Source organism: Megalobrama amblycephala, linkage group LG24 (assembly GCF_018812025.1).
Source record: "Megalobrama amblycephala isolate DHTTF-2021 linkage group LG24, ASM1881202v1, whole genome shotgun sequence".
Lineage (NCBI taxonomy): Eukaryota > Metazoa > Chordata > Actinopteri > Cypriniformes > Xenocyprididae > Megalobrama > Megalobrama amblycephala.
This window is the reverse complement of record NC_063067.1, coordinates 10,520,144-10,539,557: the sequence shown is the minus strand read 5'-3', so window position 1 is coordinate 10,539,557 and position 19,414 is coordinate 10,520,144. Positions and strand designations below refer to the sequence as shown.

Below are 19,414 nucleotides of genomic sequence, written 5' to 3'. Positions count from 1 at the left end.
TAATTAAATAAATAAATAAATAGGCTTAATTAAATATTTACTGTAAAAGGCCATTTTGAGATTAATGCTTATAATGACTCCATACACAATACAATATAAAACAATATAATGTGTACTCACATCTAGAAGAGATACAACCAGTGCATACTGTTGCCCCTTGTAAAACTGATGAAGTAGGACCTCTAGTGGTGGGATGGACCTAAAAAAACAACACTTAAAAGTACAGAGCAAAAAAGCAATGACGGTCAGAAAATGACATTTTAAGGGACAGCAATGTGGTTACTTAATTTCCGCAGAGATTTCATAAGGACAAAGGATATATGCAGGATAGCATACTAACATCCTATCCTTACTTAGTACTGGTAGATTACTACAAAACTACCACAACTACCACAGTAGTCAGATACTGATTCCAAATTACATTAAAAAAAATTTTAGTAATGTAATCTCATTACTCATTTTAGGTAATGTATTCTGACTGCTTGAATGTTATTTGCCGCTCTTTTCTTCCTTCAGGGTCTACTGTACAGATATACCAAGGAGTTTGTTGGGTCTGTTCACCGCCTCCTACTGTATTTTACCGCTGAGTTTGTTTTTTGTTTGTGCTTCATGTTAAATATTTACTGTCACTGCATGCCAGGATGTGTACAAGTGTCCCACTGCCTTTGCACAAGTTAGACACTCTTGCCCTCATGATTCCTTCTCATTGACCTCTGACCTTTTCCTAAGGTCATGTAATGTGGAGCCAGTGTGTTCAAACCTGCAAGCTCAGATCCTGAAGTGCTGTAGACAGAACCACGAGCAGATGCTTCAGTGTTCAGACATGGCCAAAGAGTACATGCAGCGCATCAGTGCAGCTAAGAAGGTAAGAAACCATAAAGATTTAGCTGAACTCTTTGGTAAAGTTTTTGTTTATAAGCATTTGTGACCTCAATTAAACACTCAAGCGCACAGTTGAAGTTCATTTATTTACTGTAAAAATATCACAGTCCAAGCATATACTTTTCAAGGAGGCATTGAAAAACTAAATTCAATTAATAAATATAAAACAATCTTATAAATATACAGATAAAACTAAATATAAATATATTGCTAACACTATATGCATATACAGGTGCTGGTCATATAATTAGAATATCATCAAAAAGTTGATTTATTTCACTAATTCCATTCAAAAAGTGAAACGTGTATATTATATTCATTCATTACACACAGACTGATATAATTCAAATGTTTATTTCTTTTAATTTTGATGATTATAACTGACAACTAAGGAAAATCCCAAATTCAGTATCTCAGAAAATTAGAATATTGTGAAAAGGTTCAATATTGAAGACACCTGGTGCCACACTCTAATCAGCTAATTAACTCAAAACACCTGCAAAGGCCTTTAAATGGTCTCTCAGTCTAGTTCTGTAGGCTACACCATCATGGGGAAGACTGCTGACTTGACAGTTGTCCAAAAGATGACCATTGACACCTTGCACAAGGAGGGCAAGACACAAAAGGTCATTGCAAAAGAGGCTGGCTGTTCACAGAGCTCTGTGTCCAAGCACATTAATAGAGAGGTGAAGGGAAGGAAAAGATGTGGTAGAAAAAAAGTGTACAAGCAATAGGGATAACCGCATCCTGGAGAGGATTGTGAAACAAAACCCATTCAAAAATGTGGGGGAGATTCACAAAGAGTGGACTGCAGCTGGAGTCAGTGCTTCAAGAACCACTACGCACAGACGTATGCAAGACATGGGTTTCAGCTGTCGCATTCCTTGTGTCAAGCCACTCTTGAACAACAGACAGCGTCAGAAGTGTCTCGTCTGGGCTAAAGATAAAAAGGACTGGACTGCTGCTGAGTGGTCCAAAGTTATGTTCTCTGATGAAAGTAAATTTTGCATTTCCTTTAGAAATTAGGGTCCCAGAGTCTGGAGGAAGAGAGGAGAGGCACACAATCCACGTTGCTTGAGCTCCAGTGTAAAGTTTCCACAGTCAGTGATGGTTTGGGGTGCATGTCATCTTCTGGTGTTGGTCCACTGTGTTTTCTGAGGTCCAAGGTCAACGTAGCCGTATACCAGGAAGTTTTAGAGCACTTCATGCTTCCTGCTGCTGACCAACTTTATGATTTCATTTTCCAACAGGACTTAGCACCTGCACACAGTGCCAAAGCTACCAGTACCTGGTTTAAGGACCATGGTATCCCTGTTCTTAATTGGCCAGCAAACTCGCATGATCTTAACTCCATAAAAAAATCTATGGGGTATTGTGAAGAGGAAGATGCAATATGCCAGACCCAACAATGCAGAAGAGCTGAAGGCCACTATCAGAGCAACCTGGGCTCTCATAACACCTGAGCAGTGCCACAGACTGATCGACTCCATGCCACGCCACATTGCTGCAGTAATTCAGGCAAAAGGAGCCCCAACTAAGTATTGAGTGCTGTACATGCTCATACTTTTCATTTTCATACTTTTCAGTTGGCCTAGATTTCTAAAAATCCTTTCTTTGTATTGGTTTTAAGTAATATTCTAATTTTCTGAGATACTGAATTTGGGATTTTCCTTAGTTGTCAGTTATAATCATCAAAATTAAAAGAAATAAACATTTGAAATATATCAGTCTGTGTGTAATGAATGAATAAAATATACATGTTTCACTTTTTGAATGGAATTAGTGAAATAAATCAACTTTTTGATGATATTCTAATTATATGACCAGCACCTGTAATGCTAGGGATGTGCGCAATGACTAATTTCTAAATTTTGCAACCGACTAGTCGACTAGTCTAACTCCAGCCTGTGTGCGATACATTTGAAAGAACACTTAAACTATAAACAATCAAATCCCATACTGAATGCTGCTAAAATAGGTCCAGTGCTTGTCTTGTATTAAAAAGACTGCAATGGACTGTTAGGACAGCTGAAAGGATAATTAGTGTGCACCTGCCCAACCTTCAGGACTTGTACAACTTTAAAGTGAAGAAACAGGCAGGTAACATAATCGCAGACCCCTCTCACCCCAGACACAACCTGTCTGCACTTCTGCCATCAGATAGATGTTACACTAGAACATCTCTAGACATAAAAACAGTCCCCCCCCCCCATGCTATCTCCAGCTTAAACAGCTAACACAGCAATACCCCTGGTTTTAGCATTCATTCTTATTACTTGAGAGAGAGGAAATAATTAATGAATAAATACATATATATATTTTATTAATCCAGCTATGTTTACAATACATAATGCACAAATCTGTACATAAGTCTTCTGTTCCAGATGTATATCACATTATTATTATTTATTTATTTGGTTTTCTTAGTTTTACTTATTTAATTCAATATATAATACACATACACACAAACACACACCGATCAGGCTTAACATTATGACCACCTTCCTAATATTGTGTTGGTCCCCCCATTTGCTGCCAAAACATCCCTGACCTGTCGTGGCATGGACTCCACTAGACCCCTGAAGGTGTGCTGTGGTTTCTGACACCAAGATGTTAGCAGCAGATCCTTCAAGTCCTGTAAGTTGTGAGGTGGAGCCTCCATGAATCGGATTGTTTGTTCAGCACATCCCGCAGATGCTCGATTGGATTGAGATTTTGGAGGCCAAGTCAACAACTCAAACTCATTGTTGTGCTCCGCAAACCATTCCTGAACCATTTTTTTCTTTGTGGCAGGATGCATTATCCTACTGAAAGAGGCCACAGCCCCCAGGGAATACCGTTTCCATGAAAGGGTGTACCTGGTCTGCAACAATGCTTAGGTAGGTGGTTCGTGTCAAAGTAACATCCACATGGATGGCAGGACCCAAGGTTTCCCAGCAGAGCATTGCCCAAAGCATCACGCTGCCTCCGCTGGCTTGCCTTCTTCCCACAGTGCATCCTGGTGCCACGTGTTCCCCAGGTAAGCGACACACAAGCACCCAGACATCCACGTGATGTAAAAGAAAATGTGATTTATCAGACCAGGCCACCTTCTTCCATTGCTCCGTGGTCCAGTTCTGATGCTCACGTGTCCACTGTTGGCTCTTTTGGCGGTGGACAGGGGTCAGCATGGGCACCCTGACTGGTCTGCGGCTATGCAGCTCCATACACAACAAACTGTGATGCACTGTGTATTCTGACACCTTTCTATCAGAACCAGCATTAACTTCTTGAGCAGTTTGAGCTACAGAAGCTCGTCTGTTGGATCGGACCACATGGGCCAGCCTTTACTCCCCACGTGCATCAATGAGTCTTGGCCGTCCATGACCCTGTCGCCGGTTCACCACTGTTCCTTCCTTGAACCACTTTTGACAGATACTGACCACTGCAGACCGGGAACATCCCAGAAGAGCTGCAGTTTTGGAGATGCTCTGACCCAGTCGTCTAGCCATCACGATTTGGCCCTTGTCAAACTCGCTCAAATCCTTACGCTTGCCCATTTTTCCTGCTTCTAACACATCAACTTTGAGGACAAAATGTTCACTTGCTGCCTAATATATCCACCCACTAACAGGTGCCGTGATGAAGAGATAATCTGTGTTATTCATTTCACCTGTCAGTGCTCATAATGTTATGCCTGATACATGTAACAAGGGGTCCTGGAAAAAACACAACAAATTCCTTGTGATCATTCTTATTCTGATCATTTTATTAAACTTCAGCGTTCACTTAAGCAACGTTAGCCATTGCAGACATATTCAAATCAAGCAGTGCAGAACCAATAAGTTTCTAACAAACAGATTTCCTAAAATAAAAGTTTGTCCACATAAGTCAGCACAGTATTGTTTTTCGTGACCGCGGCAACCACTTGAGTGTCCAGGTTTGAACGCGCTTCTCATGTTTGAAAGTATTCTGTAGCTACACATGCCAACAATACATTCTTTAACCGTATTTTCTTATCGTTGTGTTTCCTTCAATCACATATAGAGTTTCATACTGTAGGCTATTGTCCCATAGTATAACAAGCCTAAACAAGCTTAATTGTTATACACTAGTTTGAGGCATCAAGTTTTGAATAGATAGAGGGTATGCGTAGACGTCACTTTCCCGCCGAAACGCGCTCCCTCAGCTGAGCTGGACTGATGGCGGATTTAACTATGGAAACTATGAAAACGCGAGTAAAACAAACGATTACACTAAAGGTTGGGCTCGAAAGTGTTCCTTATAACATGTCAAAGAAACCTAATGTATGGATATTGACATGCAGGAAGGAATCGTGTTTCCTGACATTTATAGCTATGTCAAAAATTGACATTCAAAATCCTCCCTCAACCTTCTCATCTTCCGAGTGGACGTTTCTCTGAACAAGTCGCGAGCGCCACAGAGAAAACCAACACAATCTGAGGTAAAATTAAATGATTTTGTTTTGCTGCAGATATACAGTTTTTAAAATAATATAATCATTTCAAATTGTATTAACATGTATTAACATATAGCTTTGTAAAATTATAAAGCAAAACATTAAATGTGAAAAACAAAAATTGTAAACGACTAACGTTAGTAGCCTATTTTCCAGTTCGACTCTATCATTTAATCGACTAGTCTGTTAGTTTCGCACATCTATATACAATTCTTAACAGATCAACAGAATGTTCATGACATTTTGGGTGCTCGAGCCCCTGCCCTTTTTCAAAATGAATCAAAAGTGCCCAGACAAATAGCAATTATATAATATTGTGGCCAATAAAACAAAATGCATTTGAATTTTAATTAACATGACAATGTGTATAAAACAGTTAGGCCTACGAATCGCTCAAAAGTCGAAAAATTTCTGTTTACTTTTTCACACCCGTCAGTCTGATGATGCGTTGCCATAACGCGTTGCAATGGGTTTTGATTGACAATCAGCTCCCTATTTCAGTAGTCAAGGCACTTATAAGGGAGTCGATATCGAGTCACGACCTAGAAAGCTTTAGGGAGCTGATGCAGGGTGATTTTCCATGTCGATATGGTTCTTTCAGTGAGTGCCATACACTGTAAAAAAAATCCCGTTGTTTCTACGGAAAAATACCGGCAGCTGTGGTTACCAGAACAATACTGTAAAAATGACATCAAACCGTAAACATACTTACGGAGTTACATGTGAATTTTACATTTTAAATATGTATATTTAACATTGGATTTCAGTACACTGTAAAAAAAATCCCAGTAAAATTTACGGTAAAATAACATATTTCATTAACTGATATAATGTTAATTTACCAACCTAATGAAGTACTAATATCTGTTTTGTATCTTTATAATACACTGACAGTCACCAAACCCAGTGGTGATAAGAGTCACATGATGAATCAAAGTTCATCACAAGCAGCTTTTCCACAAGCTGAGAAGGACAATACTAATATATAGAAGGAGCACACAGTGTCATTCACACACACACTAAACACCATCATGGTAACATGCATGAAATTTTAAAAATGCAATAAACATTAATTTAACAACATTAGATGTAACATAAAACCCTAATGTACACAACTGATTAGAAAAAAAATGAGAAAAACTAAGAAGAAACAGAGTTATTTCAACAAAAATATATCAAATGTGAAGTGTCACGCAGGGAATTGTGGGAATGTCAATTTACGGTTTTTCACTGTAAATTTTACAATGAATTGTTATTTTTCACTTCCAAAAACTGTGAATTTAACAGTATTTTACCGTAAAATTACATTAAATGTACCGTTAGATCTATTACAGTTTTTCACCGTATATAGTACAGAAACTTTCTGTAAACCAATTGACAGTTTTTCACCGCAGCATTTTTACAGTCTTTTACTGTTAAAATCACAGTAATTTTTTACAGTGTACGTCTCGATGGTAGAAAAAAAATAAACCTCTTCTAATCAAAAATCGGTTGAAAATTGCATGGACAGACGAACATTTGTGGAGCGGTTTGGATCTCATTTTATAAATCAAATTGCATCGTTGACAAATTAGTGGGGGAAATGGATAACTGACTACAAAGCACTGCACAAAACCATGCAGCACCAAAAGTCGCATTATAAGGTAAGTAGCTATAGTGTTCAACTTCAATTCACCTTTTTCGTACACCGTTTACTATTTGATGAAACTATCATAGTTAATGAAGCCCAAGTGCAACCTACAAGCTTATTAAGTGTAGTGTAGGCTGGCAAAATGGTGACATGAAAGGACTTTATTATATTACCTACTATTTTCGATAATTATGCAGCATTATGAAAGACGTCTCCTATGCTCATCAAGCGTGCATTTATTTGGTATATCAAGTCACTAATATTCAATAGCTCATGTTGCCTCAAATCACATAGTCAAACCTCACTGAAAGAGTCACTTTCTAGTCAATTTGTTGATATAATTTGCTTGTAAATTACCCTTAAAGATTAGAGAGAGGGGTGGAAATGGTAATGTAAAACACAATTTTGATTGTTATTGGTGCAAGAAACCTGGGGAGCCAGCAAAAGTTCACTGTTATGTGTACTAAATCAAGCCTTAATACGTTTTAGTGTAGAGTAGACTATGTGTGTGTGGTGTATGGGTCTGGATCTGAATCTGAATGGAAGAAAAAGGATAATATTATAGTGGTGGATCCAAAATGGTCAATATTCATATTCATGCATTTTATTCATATTTCATGTTAATAATTTATGGCTTATGATTTATCAATATTACTTTTGATTTCATATATTCACATACTCGTACTCCATATATTAATCCTCATCCTATTTTTAAGTATTTACTCTTTCTTGTACTCTTTTATGGTTATTCTTCTTTTATCTTTAAGAGTATGTATATTCTTAGAGTTTCAATGTGACAGGTCATGTTGACACGTTTGTGGTTAGATATTGGACACCTGCCAAGTTTCACCAAAGCGAAGATATTCTCAGAATTGATGTTCTTGTGCACATGATGTACCTTTTCCTGCAATAATTGGTATTCCAATGAAAGGGGATATTTGAAATGTGTTGATGTTACTATTCTGACAATTTTATATGACCATAAAATTACCCAATGGATGTTTTGATAGCAGGGAACCATAAAATGTCATAATTTCTTTAAATTCTCCAAAACAACACCTTTTGTATCAATTTTCATCTATCTTTGACATTTGACCAGTCACTCTGACCTAGCCGTTACCCCAACCATGACATAATGGATAAGTCCATTTGACCTTTTCTTATTAGACTAAAACAAAAGTTTGAGTGGGATGTAAGTTTTCCTATGCTTATGGTATAAAATGGATTGGGTCTTTGATAGTTTAGCTTTCCTTTGCTTTTTCTCTGCTTTTTCTTTGCTCTTTTTGCTTTTCGCATCTCTTCTGCATCTTCTGCTTCTTCTTCTGCTGTGGAGATGGGTTGAACATCAGGGTTGAAATGGGGGGAGATGATTTTAAAAGATTGCTGGGAATACAAAAATAATGGGGGAAATAGTTTTGGATAAAAGTGTGAACAGTGGCTTAAGGATTGTGGTCTGGAGAATGAAGTGATCTGACATAATATGCCATCACGTGGTGTGTTAGTATGGAACTTTCCTGAACCTATTGTTGAAATTACATTATCAGAGGCCCGGGAAAACGCAGAAGAAGGGTATAGTAATAGTAATGAAATCAATGTTTTTTGAGAGGAAAATTTTACTCTTTTATACAGATACAAATAGATCTAAAAATCCATTTAGTCATAAGATTGGTATAGGAGTGTATATTCTGAGAGTCTAAAATTAACAGATAAATTGTCTGTATACTCCACAGAGTTAATTGCTGTAATAGTAGGGATACAATGGATTGAACAGACTAAGCCAATTTGGACTGTAATTTGTTTGGATTCATCGTCAGCTCTCAAAAGTATAATGTCTAAGAACTGGCAGAGAAGATCTACTGGTGGAAATCTATTGCTATCAATAAGCAAAAAATCATTAAAGAATTGTGGATATTAAATTAGATCAAATCAGTGATTAAAAGGAAGAAACTAATAAATTTATGGCAACAAAGGTGGAAAAATAGCAACACAGGGAGATTATAATATTGTAAAATTAGAAGGAAAAGAACAATTTTATGGAAGATATAGAAAGGAAGAAGTAATGATCTCTCGATTAAGATTGGGACACAGGGCTAAATTCAACACTTGCAATAGTGGAGAAGCATGAAAATGTCAGTTTACTGGTTTGCATGTAAACGGGGAAAACTGGTTGTTTCAATAAGCTGATATTTGTGAGTTACCAGCTTACTGGTTGGCATGTAAACGTGCTCAATGGCATGTGTGATGAATGTCATGTTTTAGAATCAGTACATGTCTTTTTTAAATTTAACAAATATGATGATCAATGTACTAGTCTTCTTTAATAATATAAAGGATATATTATAAATAAGTAATAATAATAATAATACAGATGCATCACCCATGTAAGCTATACAGTACAGTAGGTGGCAGTAATACTCCCTGTGCGGCCATTTACAAAGACAACCTATTTCATTGGCGGGAAACAGACACTCGGCGGTCCGTTGAAGCGAATCCAAGCATAACACTGAAGTGGTTCAATGAAAATTCCTTTGATCAGGGTGTGTGGGTTGTTGGTGTTGATGGCTATACTTGCCGTAGGTAAGACCCGATTTATGTAGTTTTCATTGTTTCGATGTTCAAGTTGAAACTTGTCCGTACTGTACAAACCGGCGCTCTTTCGAAAGCTACGGAGCACACACGTGTCGACACAAAAACCTTTCATAACATCATAAGTGACTGATGTGATATGCTTCCAGCAATTTTGTTAACAGAAGTGCCAAACAAATAGAATCTTGAAGTTAAGAGACTGATTGATTCTGTCATTAACAAACAGCGGTGGCGGTTCTTGCCCACGTGATGACCGCCATGTGTGCTGCTATGCTACAATGTAGATAATATACAACGTTTCAACTAAGATTAAAATTCCATCAAATTTAATTGAATAATCTTTATATATTATTCATATTATGAATTAAAAATACTAAATTAGTAAAAAAAAAAAAACAGAGCTTAATAAAACATTCTGTATAAATATTAATGGAACAAGGGAATGGACTATTTAGTTTATGTGATTTGTATTCAGAAAAAAAGAAAATATATTTAAATTTAAATTTATACAAAATGTTTTATTAAGTTCTAGTTTTGTTTTTACTCATTTAAAATTCTTAATTCATGAATAATATGTAAGGATTATTCAATTCAATTTGATGGAATTTTACTATTAATTGAAATGCGTACATCTTAAAAAAGGCTTACAATTTTTTTTTTTGAGTGTAAATAGAACTTAGCACACATATATTTTGGATGAAATTACATGTTTATTGAATTGATACTTATTCCTTTCAACACATTTCAGTGCTGAATTAAATGTACCCATATAGTATTTTAGAGCTCCTTTATCTCTCTTACTTCCTATTTGTTCTTGAGTTGTTGTTTTTTTTTTTTTGCTTTTTTGATGCTCACTAGATTTTGAGACAGACCCTATATTTCGTCATAATCTGCCACTTATTAATGAGCAAAAAATAATGGCAACTTTTTAGCTTTTTTTTTTTTTTAAAGGAAAAAGACCATCATAAAATTATCTCAGTAACTTATTATATTACTAATATCTGAAAAAGCTGGTGGTTGAATGATGGCTGTTTTTTGGATCGATATTTGTCATTTTGAGGAGATCCAAATCAGCCGATAACTGTGCCTTGCTGGCAAACTAACAGATTTTTGTCTCATTTCTGCTAATAGTCTTGTTCAGAGTACAATTTTATTCAAAATATTTATGTTAGCCAAGTAAATATTTAGTAAAATTAATGTTTTTTGTGAATATTTTATTGAATCCTTGAGCACAGTTCTGAATGCTTTACTGCAAATCTGTGTTATTTACACATTGAGCATTCACAGCGAATGATTGTAAAATCTAAATGTGAATCGAAGTATGAATCTGTGCTGTTAACTAACAGTTCAATTTTTTCTTTCTTTTTTTCAGGTTTTTGTATGGAATTCGAGCAGGTGGTTGTAACTGAGGGTAGAAATGCTACGCTACAGTTCCCAACTTCTGGATTGACTACTTTCTATGAAATAAATTGTACAACAAAGTCTAAGATCACTTGGATCGGTCAATACTGTGGCACTAATGAGAACTGCACCACCAGATCGGTTGAGCTGAATGTTTTAATAGAGTCTGGCGGTCTAATTCTAACTAATGTCACCTCCAACAAATGCTACAGTGCAAAACCCATACCAGGAAAGAGGAAATATTATAATGTTACTACAAAGAGTGAGTATGTTACTATATGACTAAAGTTTTTAAAGACCATTTGATACTTTCCATTTTATGTTTGTTTTGGGGTTCATATGGGCGGTAGAGAATTTTGATTAGCCAAAATGCTTTGTTCTTGTGACCCTTACAGAACCACCACACTCGACTATCAGCCCAAAGAAAAGCAACTCAAACTTCAGTACTGCAACACCCTTCCATACTTCAACTTCAGACACATCCAGTGAATCCAGTGCTGGTGTTATTGTTGGTGGAGTTGTCGGTGGTGTTGTTCCTCGCTTACCTTGGTTACAAATTTAAAGTAAGTATTAACAAAGTGATTCAGCTGTTTTTATTTTACATCTCATCAACAGCTACAATAAGGTAAAGACCATGTGTATTATTGTGCATTCTAGCCAAGACCAGAGAAGATCCTTGAGATTTGACAAAGAATCAATTTTAACAATGTTTAATATGATCATACAGAACATCGACAAACAATAATCTAAAAAATGTGTTTTAAAATAGTCCCCAAAATCATAGTTTTAGTAGCTCTGTTGTTATTAATGGTTAGGACTTTATACTTCACAATTTATTTGACAACAACAAAAACGTTTGACATATTTACACTTATAAATATGAAATGTAACTAATATAATGACAGGATTAATGACATGACTTTTTAAAACTCTAATTTAAAACAAAAAAACAAATTTGTTCACAACGGCGACATTCACACTGTAGTTAAATGTAGCCTTAATCTGATTTTCTACTAAAATCTGTTGCTGAGGCCATTTAATGTGTATGACCTTTTAATTGTGGCCCATACCAGACACTCTTCTAAACAGGTGAGGCTCCTAAACTGACCCTTGTGTTCATCTCTTTACACTTTGCCTTATGTTCTGTAGGCCTAATTGTTGTTAATAAACAAAAGTGCAAAAGTTTTTCCTTTAGGGGTACAACAACTGTCACTTGCAGCCCTTTACAAAAATTAACCATGGTTTTACTACAGTAACCAAAGTTCAACTATAGTATTTGTAGTTAAACTGCAAAAACCACAAATTTACCATGGTTACAGGAACCATAGCCTATTTTACCCAAAATATTTGTAGTAAAACCATGGTAACAATTAAAAAACATGGTTACTGCAATTTTACATATGTAACACCTTTTACTTATATACCATTATCAAACCTTATGGTGCATACTTGGTATTAATATGCACCCTTTTAGGGGTAGAGAAGTTGCACCTTTGAGGTTACCCCAGTGAGAAGATAAAAATACAATTTTAGTACATTTTATTTCTGACAGTGTAAAATTGGAATAATTCACAGTTAAGACCTATTGAATGTTAAAAAACATGACTTTCATATAAAATGTTAAGTGGGTATAATTACATTAACATTTCATAATTTCTCCAAAGCGACTTACAAATGAGAACAACAGAAGCAGTCAATCAACATGAGGGCAACAGTGTCCAAATGCCATGTCAAGTCCCGGTTATTCCAGCAAAGTGCACGTAGCAAGGATTTTTTTTTTTTTTTTTTGATTACCCATTTTAATTAAAAAGATCAGTTTAATTTAAAGATATTATTGGCATCAATATCGGCGATAACTGGTCTTGAAAGTATCGGTATTGGATCGAAAATTAACATAGGTGCTATCGCCCATCCCTAACCTGGAATGTGCACTTCAGAATCTCTTCAGGTGAATTACAGTATTACAACATAGCATAATTTTTTTTTGTGCGCACAGAAATCCCGGCAGAAGTATAGACAAGTGAATATGAATGCTCCAGTGTGATGCTGGCAAGATCAGGGGTGAGTATACTGTAGGTGACTGAGTCTTTGGCCCTCTTTTATACCCTACATTCATATAGTATCTGAATTCTGCATATTATTAGCTGGATTGAATTTACTTTTGCATTTCAATGCATCTGCAGTGGGAAATGTACAATTTCATACCATACATGATAGCTGATAATGGTGTAAAGGTTTGTAAGTAGGTCAGCTACAGTAGACTATGATTGTTATTTTTAATAATTGAGAATGTTAATACAGTGAATATCAAGAAATTTACATAGAATTTACACACTCTTGCTTATATATATATATATATATAAGCGAGAGTGTGTAAATTCTATGTAAATTTCTATGTAAATATGATTCTGAATAGTTTAATAATTAGAAATATACAGTCAGTTCAGATACAAATTGATAACAAATTGTTCTAATTGTTCTAGGTTAAATAAAACTCAAATGCTATGGACAGTACTGCAAAGTTTGAAAAGATTTTGTTGCAAAGAAAATGAAGGAATGAGACTCGAAGAGGATGGCATTCATTGACTTGGTGGTTTCGCAGGAAAACCGGAAGGAGCCAGTTCACTTTTAACATCTGTGAACGAAACTCAACTTTAGGTTGCTGCACTGCCTACAATGAATTCCAACTAAAGCCACTTTATTGACAAATTTCATGTCTACAATGAAGGACTGAGATGTTAGAATGTCACTTTTACACTTTTTACACTATTACACTTTTTTTTCTTCTTTATTTTCATGTATTTTGCTGCACTAAATAAATGCATATATTTATGGGCCTCCTTGTGTAATTATTAAATATGTAGTTTCTTACAGTCAGCCAATCGGATTAGATCTTGACAGATGAAGAACGGACTGTGGGAGTGTGAACTGAGGCTGCGTTTAACTCCACTTTTACACATACACTTGCGAACTTCCGTAAGTACTCCCTTCGAGAGAATCACTGCCATTTTGAAATGCGTTCGTCAAGTCAACGAGGGAAGTTCATTTGTATAGACCCTTGTCTACTCATATGCACACATCAGGCAGATCCATAGACCACAATGCAACATGACTGACATCACAACAGCAAATCGCAGAGCTCACACTTAATTTACCCACAAGTGATCAAGAGCTCAGCCTGTTCCATTTAAACCCATTACAAGGTTTCCAGCAGTAGTGGGCACTTGAGCAACCTAAGCAATGACGTGTCCAAGTGAACGCGACAGAGGGAAGTTAGTGAGGGAAGGGCATAATAAAGTGGACAAATGCAGCCTATTAATTGAGAGACATGGTGTCTCACAACATGTCTACACTAGACGCTCCGCAACAGCTAAAAGCACTGAACGCGACAAGCCGACCGCTGAAAAGCACTTGGACTACGCCAGAAATAGAACGGGGAATCCGTTTACTGTCGGGAAATTGTCGCGTTATGCTGCATCCAGTGTAGACATTATCACTGATTATAATGGGTTGTCTTTTGACGTGTTGCGTTGCTCACATCCGGTGTAGACACAGTGTCAGGCTTAATTTACAATATATTAGGCTATATAGGCTAGACAAAGTGGTTTCATAAAGCTCATACCTCACTGGAGAAAACATGCCACTAGAATCCACTGTTCCACTGAATGTCATATAAACAACATTTCATTTTTACTGAAAACTGAAGATGTGTTCTGGGGCACTAGGTGGAAAGGCTGAACAATAGAATCATATTTTCCTTAAAATATGACCTCTTCTGAACAGGAAACCAAAGCACAACAGAAGTACAAACTTGTTTCTGGGTTTTAGCCAACAAAATACATCATTCCTGCAGCACTCTATAGATTTACAGTATAGTTTGGAGTTTTTGGAAACCATCTTCATTTTTGAAATTTCACTCGGTGCTGCCTGTAAGCTTAGAAACTATCATGGCAGTATCTTTAGCACACAGATGGAGCTCTTCTCTGAGCTGCGCAGAACATCAAATGCTCAACAAGAAAGAAAACAGTGCAAATTCCCACCAAACCAGTCGGATCAGAACCTCAGTGACGCCACAATGCTCCGGACAATCTGATTGAGAAGAGAAAGAAAGAGACTTTTGTATTGTCTATTAAGAGACACACAAACTGTACAGAGGTCATTGTGGCAGGAAGAGACTTCATGACATTTTGCACCTTCATGTTGTGGGCAGATCTCTTTCGTGTGAAGATGGACGGTTTTATTGCTCACTGGATTGGCAGCCGTGCAGCTGTAGATCTCTGGATCATTATAATGGAGCTCTAATGGTAAACTCAAGTTAATGCTGAGATCAGGATTGCTGGTCTGGTTCACCATTTCACCCCCTTTATACCAGGAGATGGACACGTCTCGTTCATTTTTTACAGAACAGATCACAGAACAGAGTTCTTGGTTTGGATCATCCATCACTTGTGTTTGTGTCAATGCACCTGGTATACATCAGATCAAAAGGTTACTCTTGAACATTTTAAAGTTGTCTTTTTGACACACTTTTAAAATCAAACTGTTGCTTCATGAGCCCAGGTATTGTAGCTGTCACTCAGAGGTCTGGGATACTAGAGTCCATACAGGACAAGACATATTTAGGTGTCTTTTGCTACAAATGTAAACATTTTTAGCTTTGGCAAGCTGCACCCAGACAGCAACAAAATGTGGCCCAGATCCGGCCCACATCTGGTACATGTGGACACTAGTCAGGGCAGTGACGCAATGACTTTATCAATCAGTGATTGGCTTTTCACGTTAAAGGTGGGATTCTGCCATAGTGCATGTTGCAGTTTTTCCCATTCATAACTAATAGGAGTGAACAGTCTTTCTATATCTTTAGCCTATGGTAAGAGAAAGAAACTCACCTTGTGGTTGGTTTGCACTCATCAGTGAGCCAATCCTGATGGCAGGTACAGAAACTGGTTCTTTACACACACACACACACACACACACACACAGAGAGAGAGAGAGAGATCATTATAAATAATTATCATCACAAGAATAATTTTGGCTGCAACGAAACCTTACCATAAACATCAACTTTGAACATCTTCCAGGACATTGCGTTATTGATTGTGACTTCATAAAATCCAGATTCACTGGTGCTGATGTTCCAGATAGTCAGTGATCCGGTTTCTCTATCCAGCTGGAGTCTGTTGGTGAGTCTCGGTTCATAATGAGTGAAAACTTTTTCTTGAAACAGCTGTGCTATACGGGTAGTTTGGTTGCCACTTTCAAACAGCCACATTACTTCAGCATCTCTCTGTAGCTGAGTAGCTCCTGTTTGCAGAGTGACTTTTCCCTTCTAAAACACCACTATGTCCAACCGCGTTCAGCACTCGCTTAGTGAGGTCTGATCGCGCTCTGACAATGGCAGTGATGTCTAGCACTAGTTGAAGTATGCGCGAGACATCACTTCCGCTGTCAGAACGCGATCAGACCTTACTAACGAGTGCTGAATGCGATTGGACATAGTGGTGTATTAGAGTTAAAAAATGATATAAATACTGTTCGGTTTCTCACACAAACTGATCGTTTCGTGTCTTAGGACATTAATGTGTCATCACGAGCCGCAGGGTTTAATTTGGACTTGTCTAAGCAAGTTTTATTTATTTACTCTTATAGTAGAAGTTCCAATGGTTGGAGTTAAAAATCATCATTTGTGTTCTACTGAAGAAACAAAGTCACTTACATCTTGGATGCGCTGGGGGTAAGCAGATAAACATCACATTTTCATTTTTGAGTGAACTATCCCTTTAACATCTGTTCTGAACTCAATAAGTCTGGGCAAACTACTGAGTAAGCACCAATCAGAGACCATGTCATCATGTAGACTTCTTACAAAGTATTTTACAGTATTTTAAAACTACAAAAATGCAAAACACTAAAGTATTTTGATACAAAATACAAAGCCATTTTCATCAACCCTATCAAATACAAATTACAAAATACTATTTTGTATTTGAAATACGTGTATCATAAATACTGCCCATCCCTGACGGTAATGAGGGATTATCCACGGTGGGTTGTCATGGATATATTTTATTATATATGTCCATGTCCATCTCTGCAATAACCTGGGGTTATAAATGCCATGTGACTATAATCACCCTATATTAGAACCGAGAAATAAAAAGCATTCAGCATCCTGGACGAGTTGTTCGCTGGACCTGGTGTTAATAAAAGCTTTTATTGGACTAAAAAGGAAGTTTTCAGTTCTGAAACTTACAGGATATTCTTATGACATCTTTATATATCAAAAGCTCAAGGAAAAGTTAATTTCTCAATTCATGACCCCTTTCAGCTGTTAAGCTTTAATAAATCAATTCAGTAACACTTTACAATATTTTTTCATTTAGTACGATTAGTTCACTATTAAGCACGAACGGATTAATAGTACTTCTACAGCATTTGTTAAATTTACAAAATGCACAAACACGCAATGCAAGAGTGGATGTCTCTTTATCATCGCTGACAAGACGCAAAATAATGTTTTGCGAAAAATCAAGAGATGACAAACAAACGAGAAGGAAGAACAAAATATGAACATACAGTACAATGTGTTTGAGCAAGTTTGTTGTGTCGTCAGCAGCACACCAGCTGTCCTGTTACTATATCTAACATTACAACAACAGCATATCTTGATTCTGTGAAACGTATCAAAACATATACATATATATATATATATATATATATTAAATATTTACTGTAGAAAAAGGGCATTTTGTGATTAACATTTATAGTGACTTCAAAAACAATACAATGTGTACTGTTTAATGTGTACTCACATCAATCTAGAATAGATACAACCAAAATCAAACCTTGTCATGATTTTTGTGTATCCTGTTATTCCTTGTAGAAAAGATGGAGGAGGCCCTCTGGTGGTGGGACAGCAAAACAACAATGACAGAAAATGTAATTTTACGTGACAGGAATGTGGTTACTTATCAATTTCTGCAGAGATTTCATAAGGACTTATTAGCAGACAAACAATATGTGCAAAATAGCATACTAACAGTGTAGTATGTACACTGTATACTATATGAACATATCAAGGTCATGTGAAAACAATGTAGCATACGTCTGTCTGAAACATGATTTAATGTGACAGAATGCTGCCAGAGTACTGTAAGTACATACTGTTTCACATACTAATGAAAAAAGCCAGAAGAATAACACGTCCGTGTAAAAGCAGCCATGACGTCAATGCTCAAAATCTGTTTCTGATGTAAATCAAGAAATCAAGGCCGTTTGCACAGCACCGAAACCCAACCGAGAAGAAAAACATGAAGTGCTAGATATTTTATTAGCATATGAAGTGAATTACTGTCCCCATAGAAAAGAAACCACTGGTGTGTATGTGAAAGAAATACAGGGAACAAAAGCAAACAGCAAAAATTACAGCACTGTTCCCAAAACACTACCACAAAATTCCTCTCCGACAGGAATTAATGCCACTAATTATTCTCAGAGCCTCAAAAATGAAAACCGATTTATCAAACACATAAATGTTTCATGGGAATTTGATACAGCGAAGGAACAAACAGACTTTGTGCTTCCCTAAAACAAGTATTACAGTATATACTGTGTAAATACTTCCAAATAATGATACGCAAATATACATAATTAGAAATATATAAATGGAAACCGGGCCAGGCAGATGTTCCCCTGAGAGTCAAAACCATGATCATGCAGAAAATATCAAAACAATATAATAATAATAATAATAATAATGTGAAGTTAAAAATGTGTGAAGAGAAATACAATCACTTACAAGGAAAAAAAACAAAAAACAATACACTGCACAAAAGCCCATCGTGATATTCAATCTCTTAATGTTGCAAAGCCGTAATATGTTCATAATAATACAATGCAAGTGCTGTTTAAGACATGATATTGGCATTGGTTTACGACATCATAAATGTGTAAATATCTTTTATATAATATCTCTTGATATTTAGAACATACGTGACCTTGATAGACTTTCATAAAAGTGCGAGATGCAATATAATCGTACGTGTGCGCGCAAACATCTGACCCAGCAAAATCTATAGTCGTGTGAGTTTGTAGCGTGACCGCCATTGGTCTCGGGAAAGGCCGTGTCCGGGCAGTGAAGGCTGGGACGGATGTGCACTTCCACAACATTTGGTACAGTCTTCAGAGTTTCTCTATCTGTATGAAAGCACATTTATGTTGGAGCGAGACCGGAGCGGCTGGCACTAGTTTCTCAGGATTTTACGCCAAATCTTGAGCTGTGTGTGCGCAGATGTGTTTAACTCTTTGGTTTTCAAGAGCAGAGTCTCTGCACAAAGTTGTGCAATGTTGATGTTTGTGCCTGCAAGTCACTGGGTTTCTTTATAATATGTAAAATCAGTGAATCACTAGAGACAGTAAATATTCTGGCATCATTTATTCACCCTCATGTCGATGAT

The 19,414-nt window shown here is 36.6% G+C and overlaps 1 protein-coding gene and 1 long non-coding RNA gene across 6 annotated transcripts; one reads left to right on the top strand and one right to left on the bottom strand.

Annotated features, from left to right (window-relative positions):
- Nucleotides 1-734: 734 nt before the first annotated feature.
- Nucleotides 735-13,650, top strand: LOC125260752. Of its 3 annotated transcripts, none has more exons than XR_007183116.1 (5): nucleotides 735-865; nucleotides 10,930-11,220; nucleotides 11,354-11,521; nucleotides 12,955-13,019; nucleotides 13,442-13,650. It is a non-coding gene; the product is annotated as an uncharacterized LOC125260752 (long non-coding RNA). The 3 variants fall into 3 exon arrangements; XR_007183115.1 differs by lacking the exon at nucleotides 735-865 and adding an exon at nucleotides 5,044-5,326; XR_007183114.1 differs by lacking the exon at nucleotides 735-865 and adding an exon at nucleotides 6,790-6,984.
- LOC125260751 lies at nucleotides 13,648-16,351 on the bottom strand. 3 transcript variants are annotated; one of them, XM_048179250.1, is made up of 4 exons: nucleotides 16,011-16,351; nucleotides 15,848-15,907; nucleotides 15,152-15,424; nucleotides 13,648-15,047 (listed from the first exon to the last, which is right to left on the bottom strand). In XM_048179250.1, exons 1-4 carry the CDS (start codon nucleotides 16,228-16,230, stop codon nucleotides 14,959-14,961), a joined length of 642 nt encoding a protein of 213 aa, XP_048035207.1. In that variant the 5' UTR covers nucleotides 16,231-16,351; the 3' UTR covers nucleotides 13,648-14,958. The 3 variants fall into 3 exon arrangements, with proteins under 3 accessions (XP_048035207.1, XP_048035206.1, XP_048035208.1); XM_048179249.1 differs by having other exon boundaries at nucleotides 13,648-15,424; XM_048179251.1 differs by having other exon boundaries at nucleotides 13,648-15,256.
- Nucleotides 16,352-19,414: the final 3,063 nt, after the last annotated feature.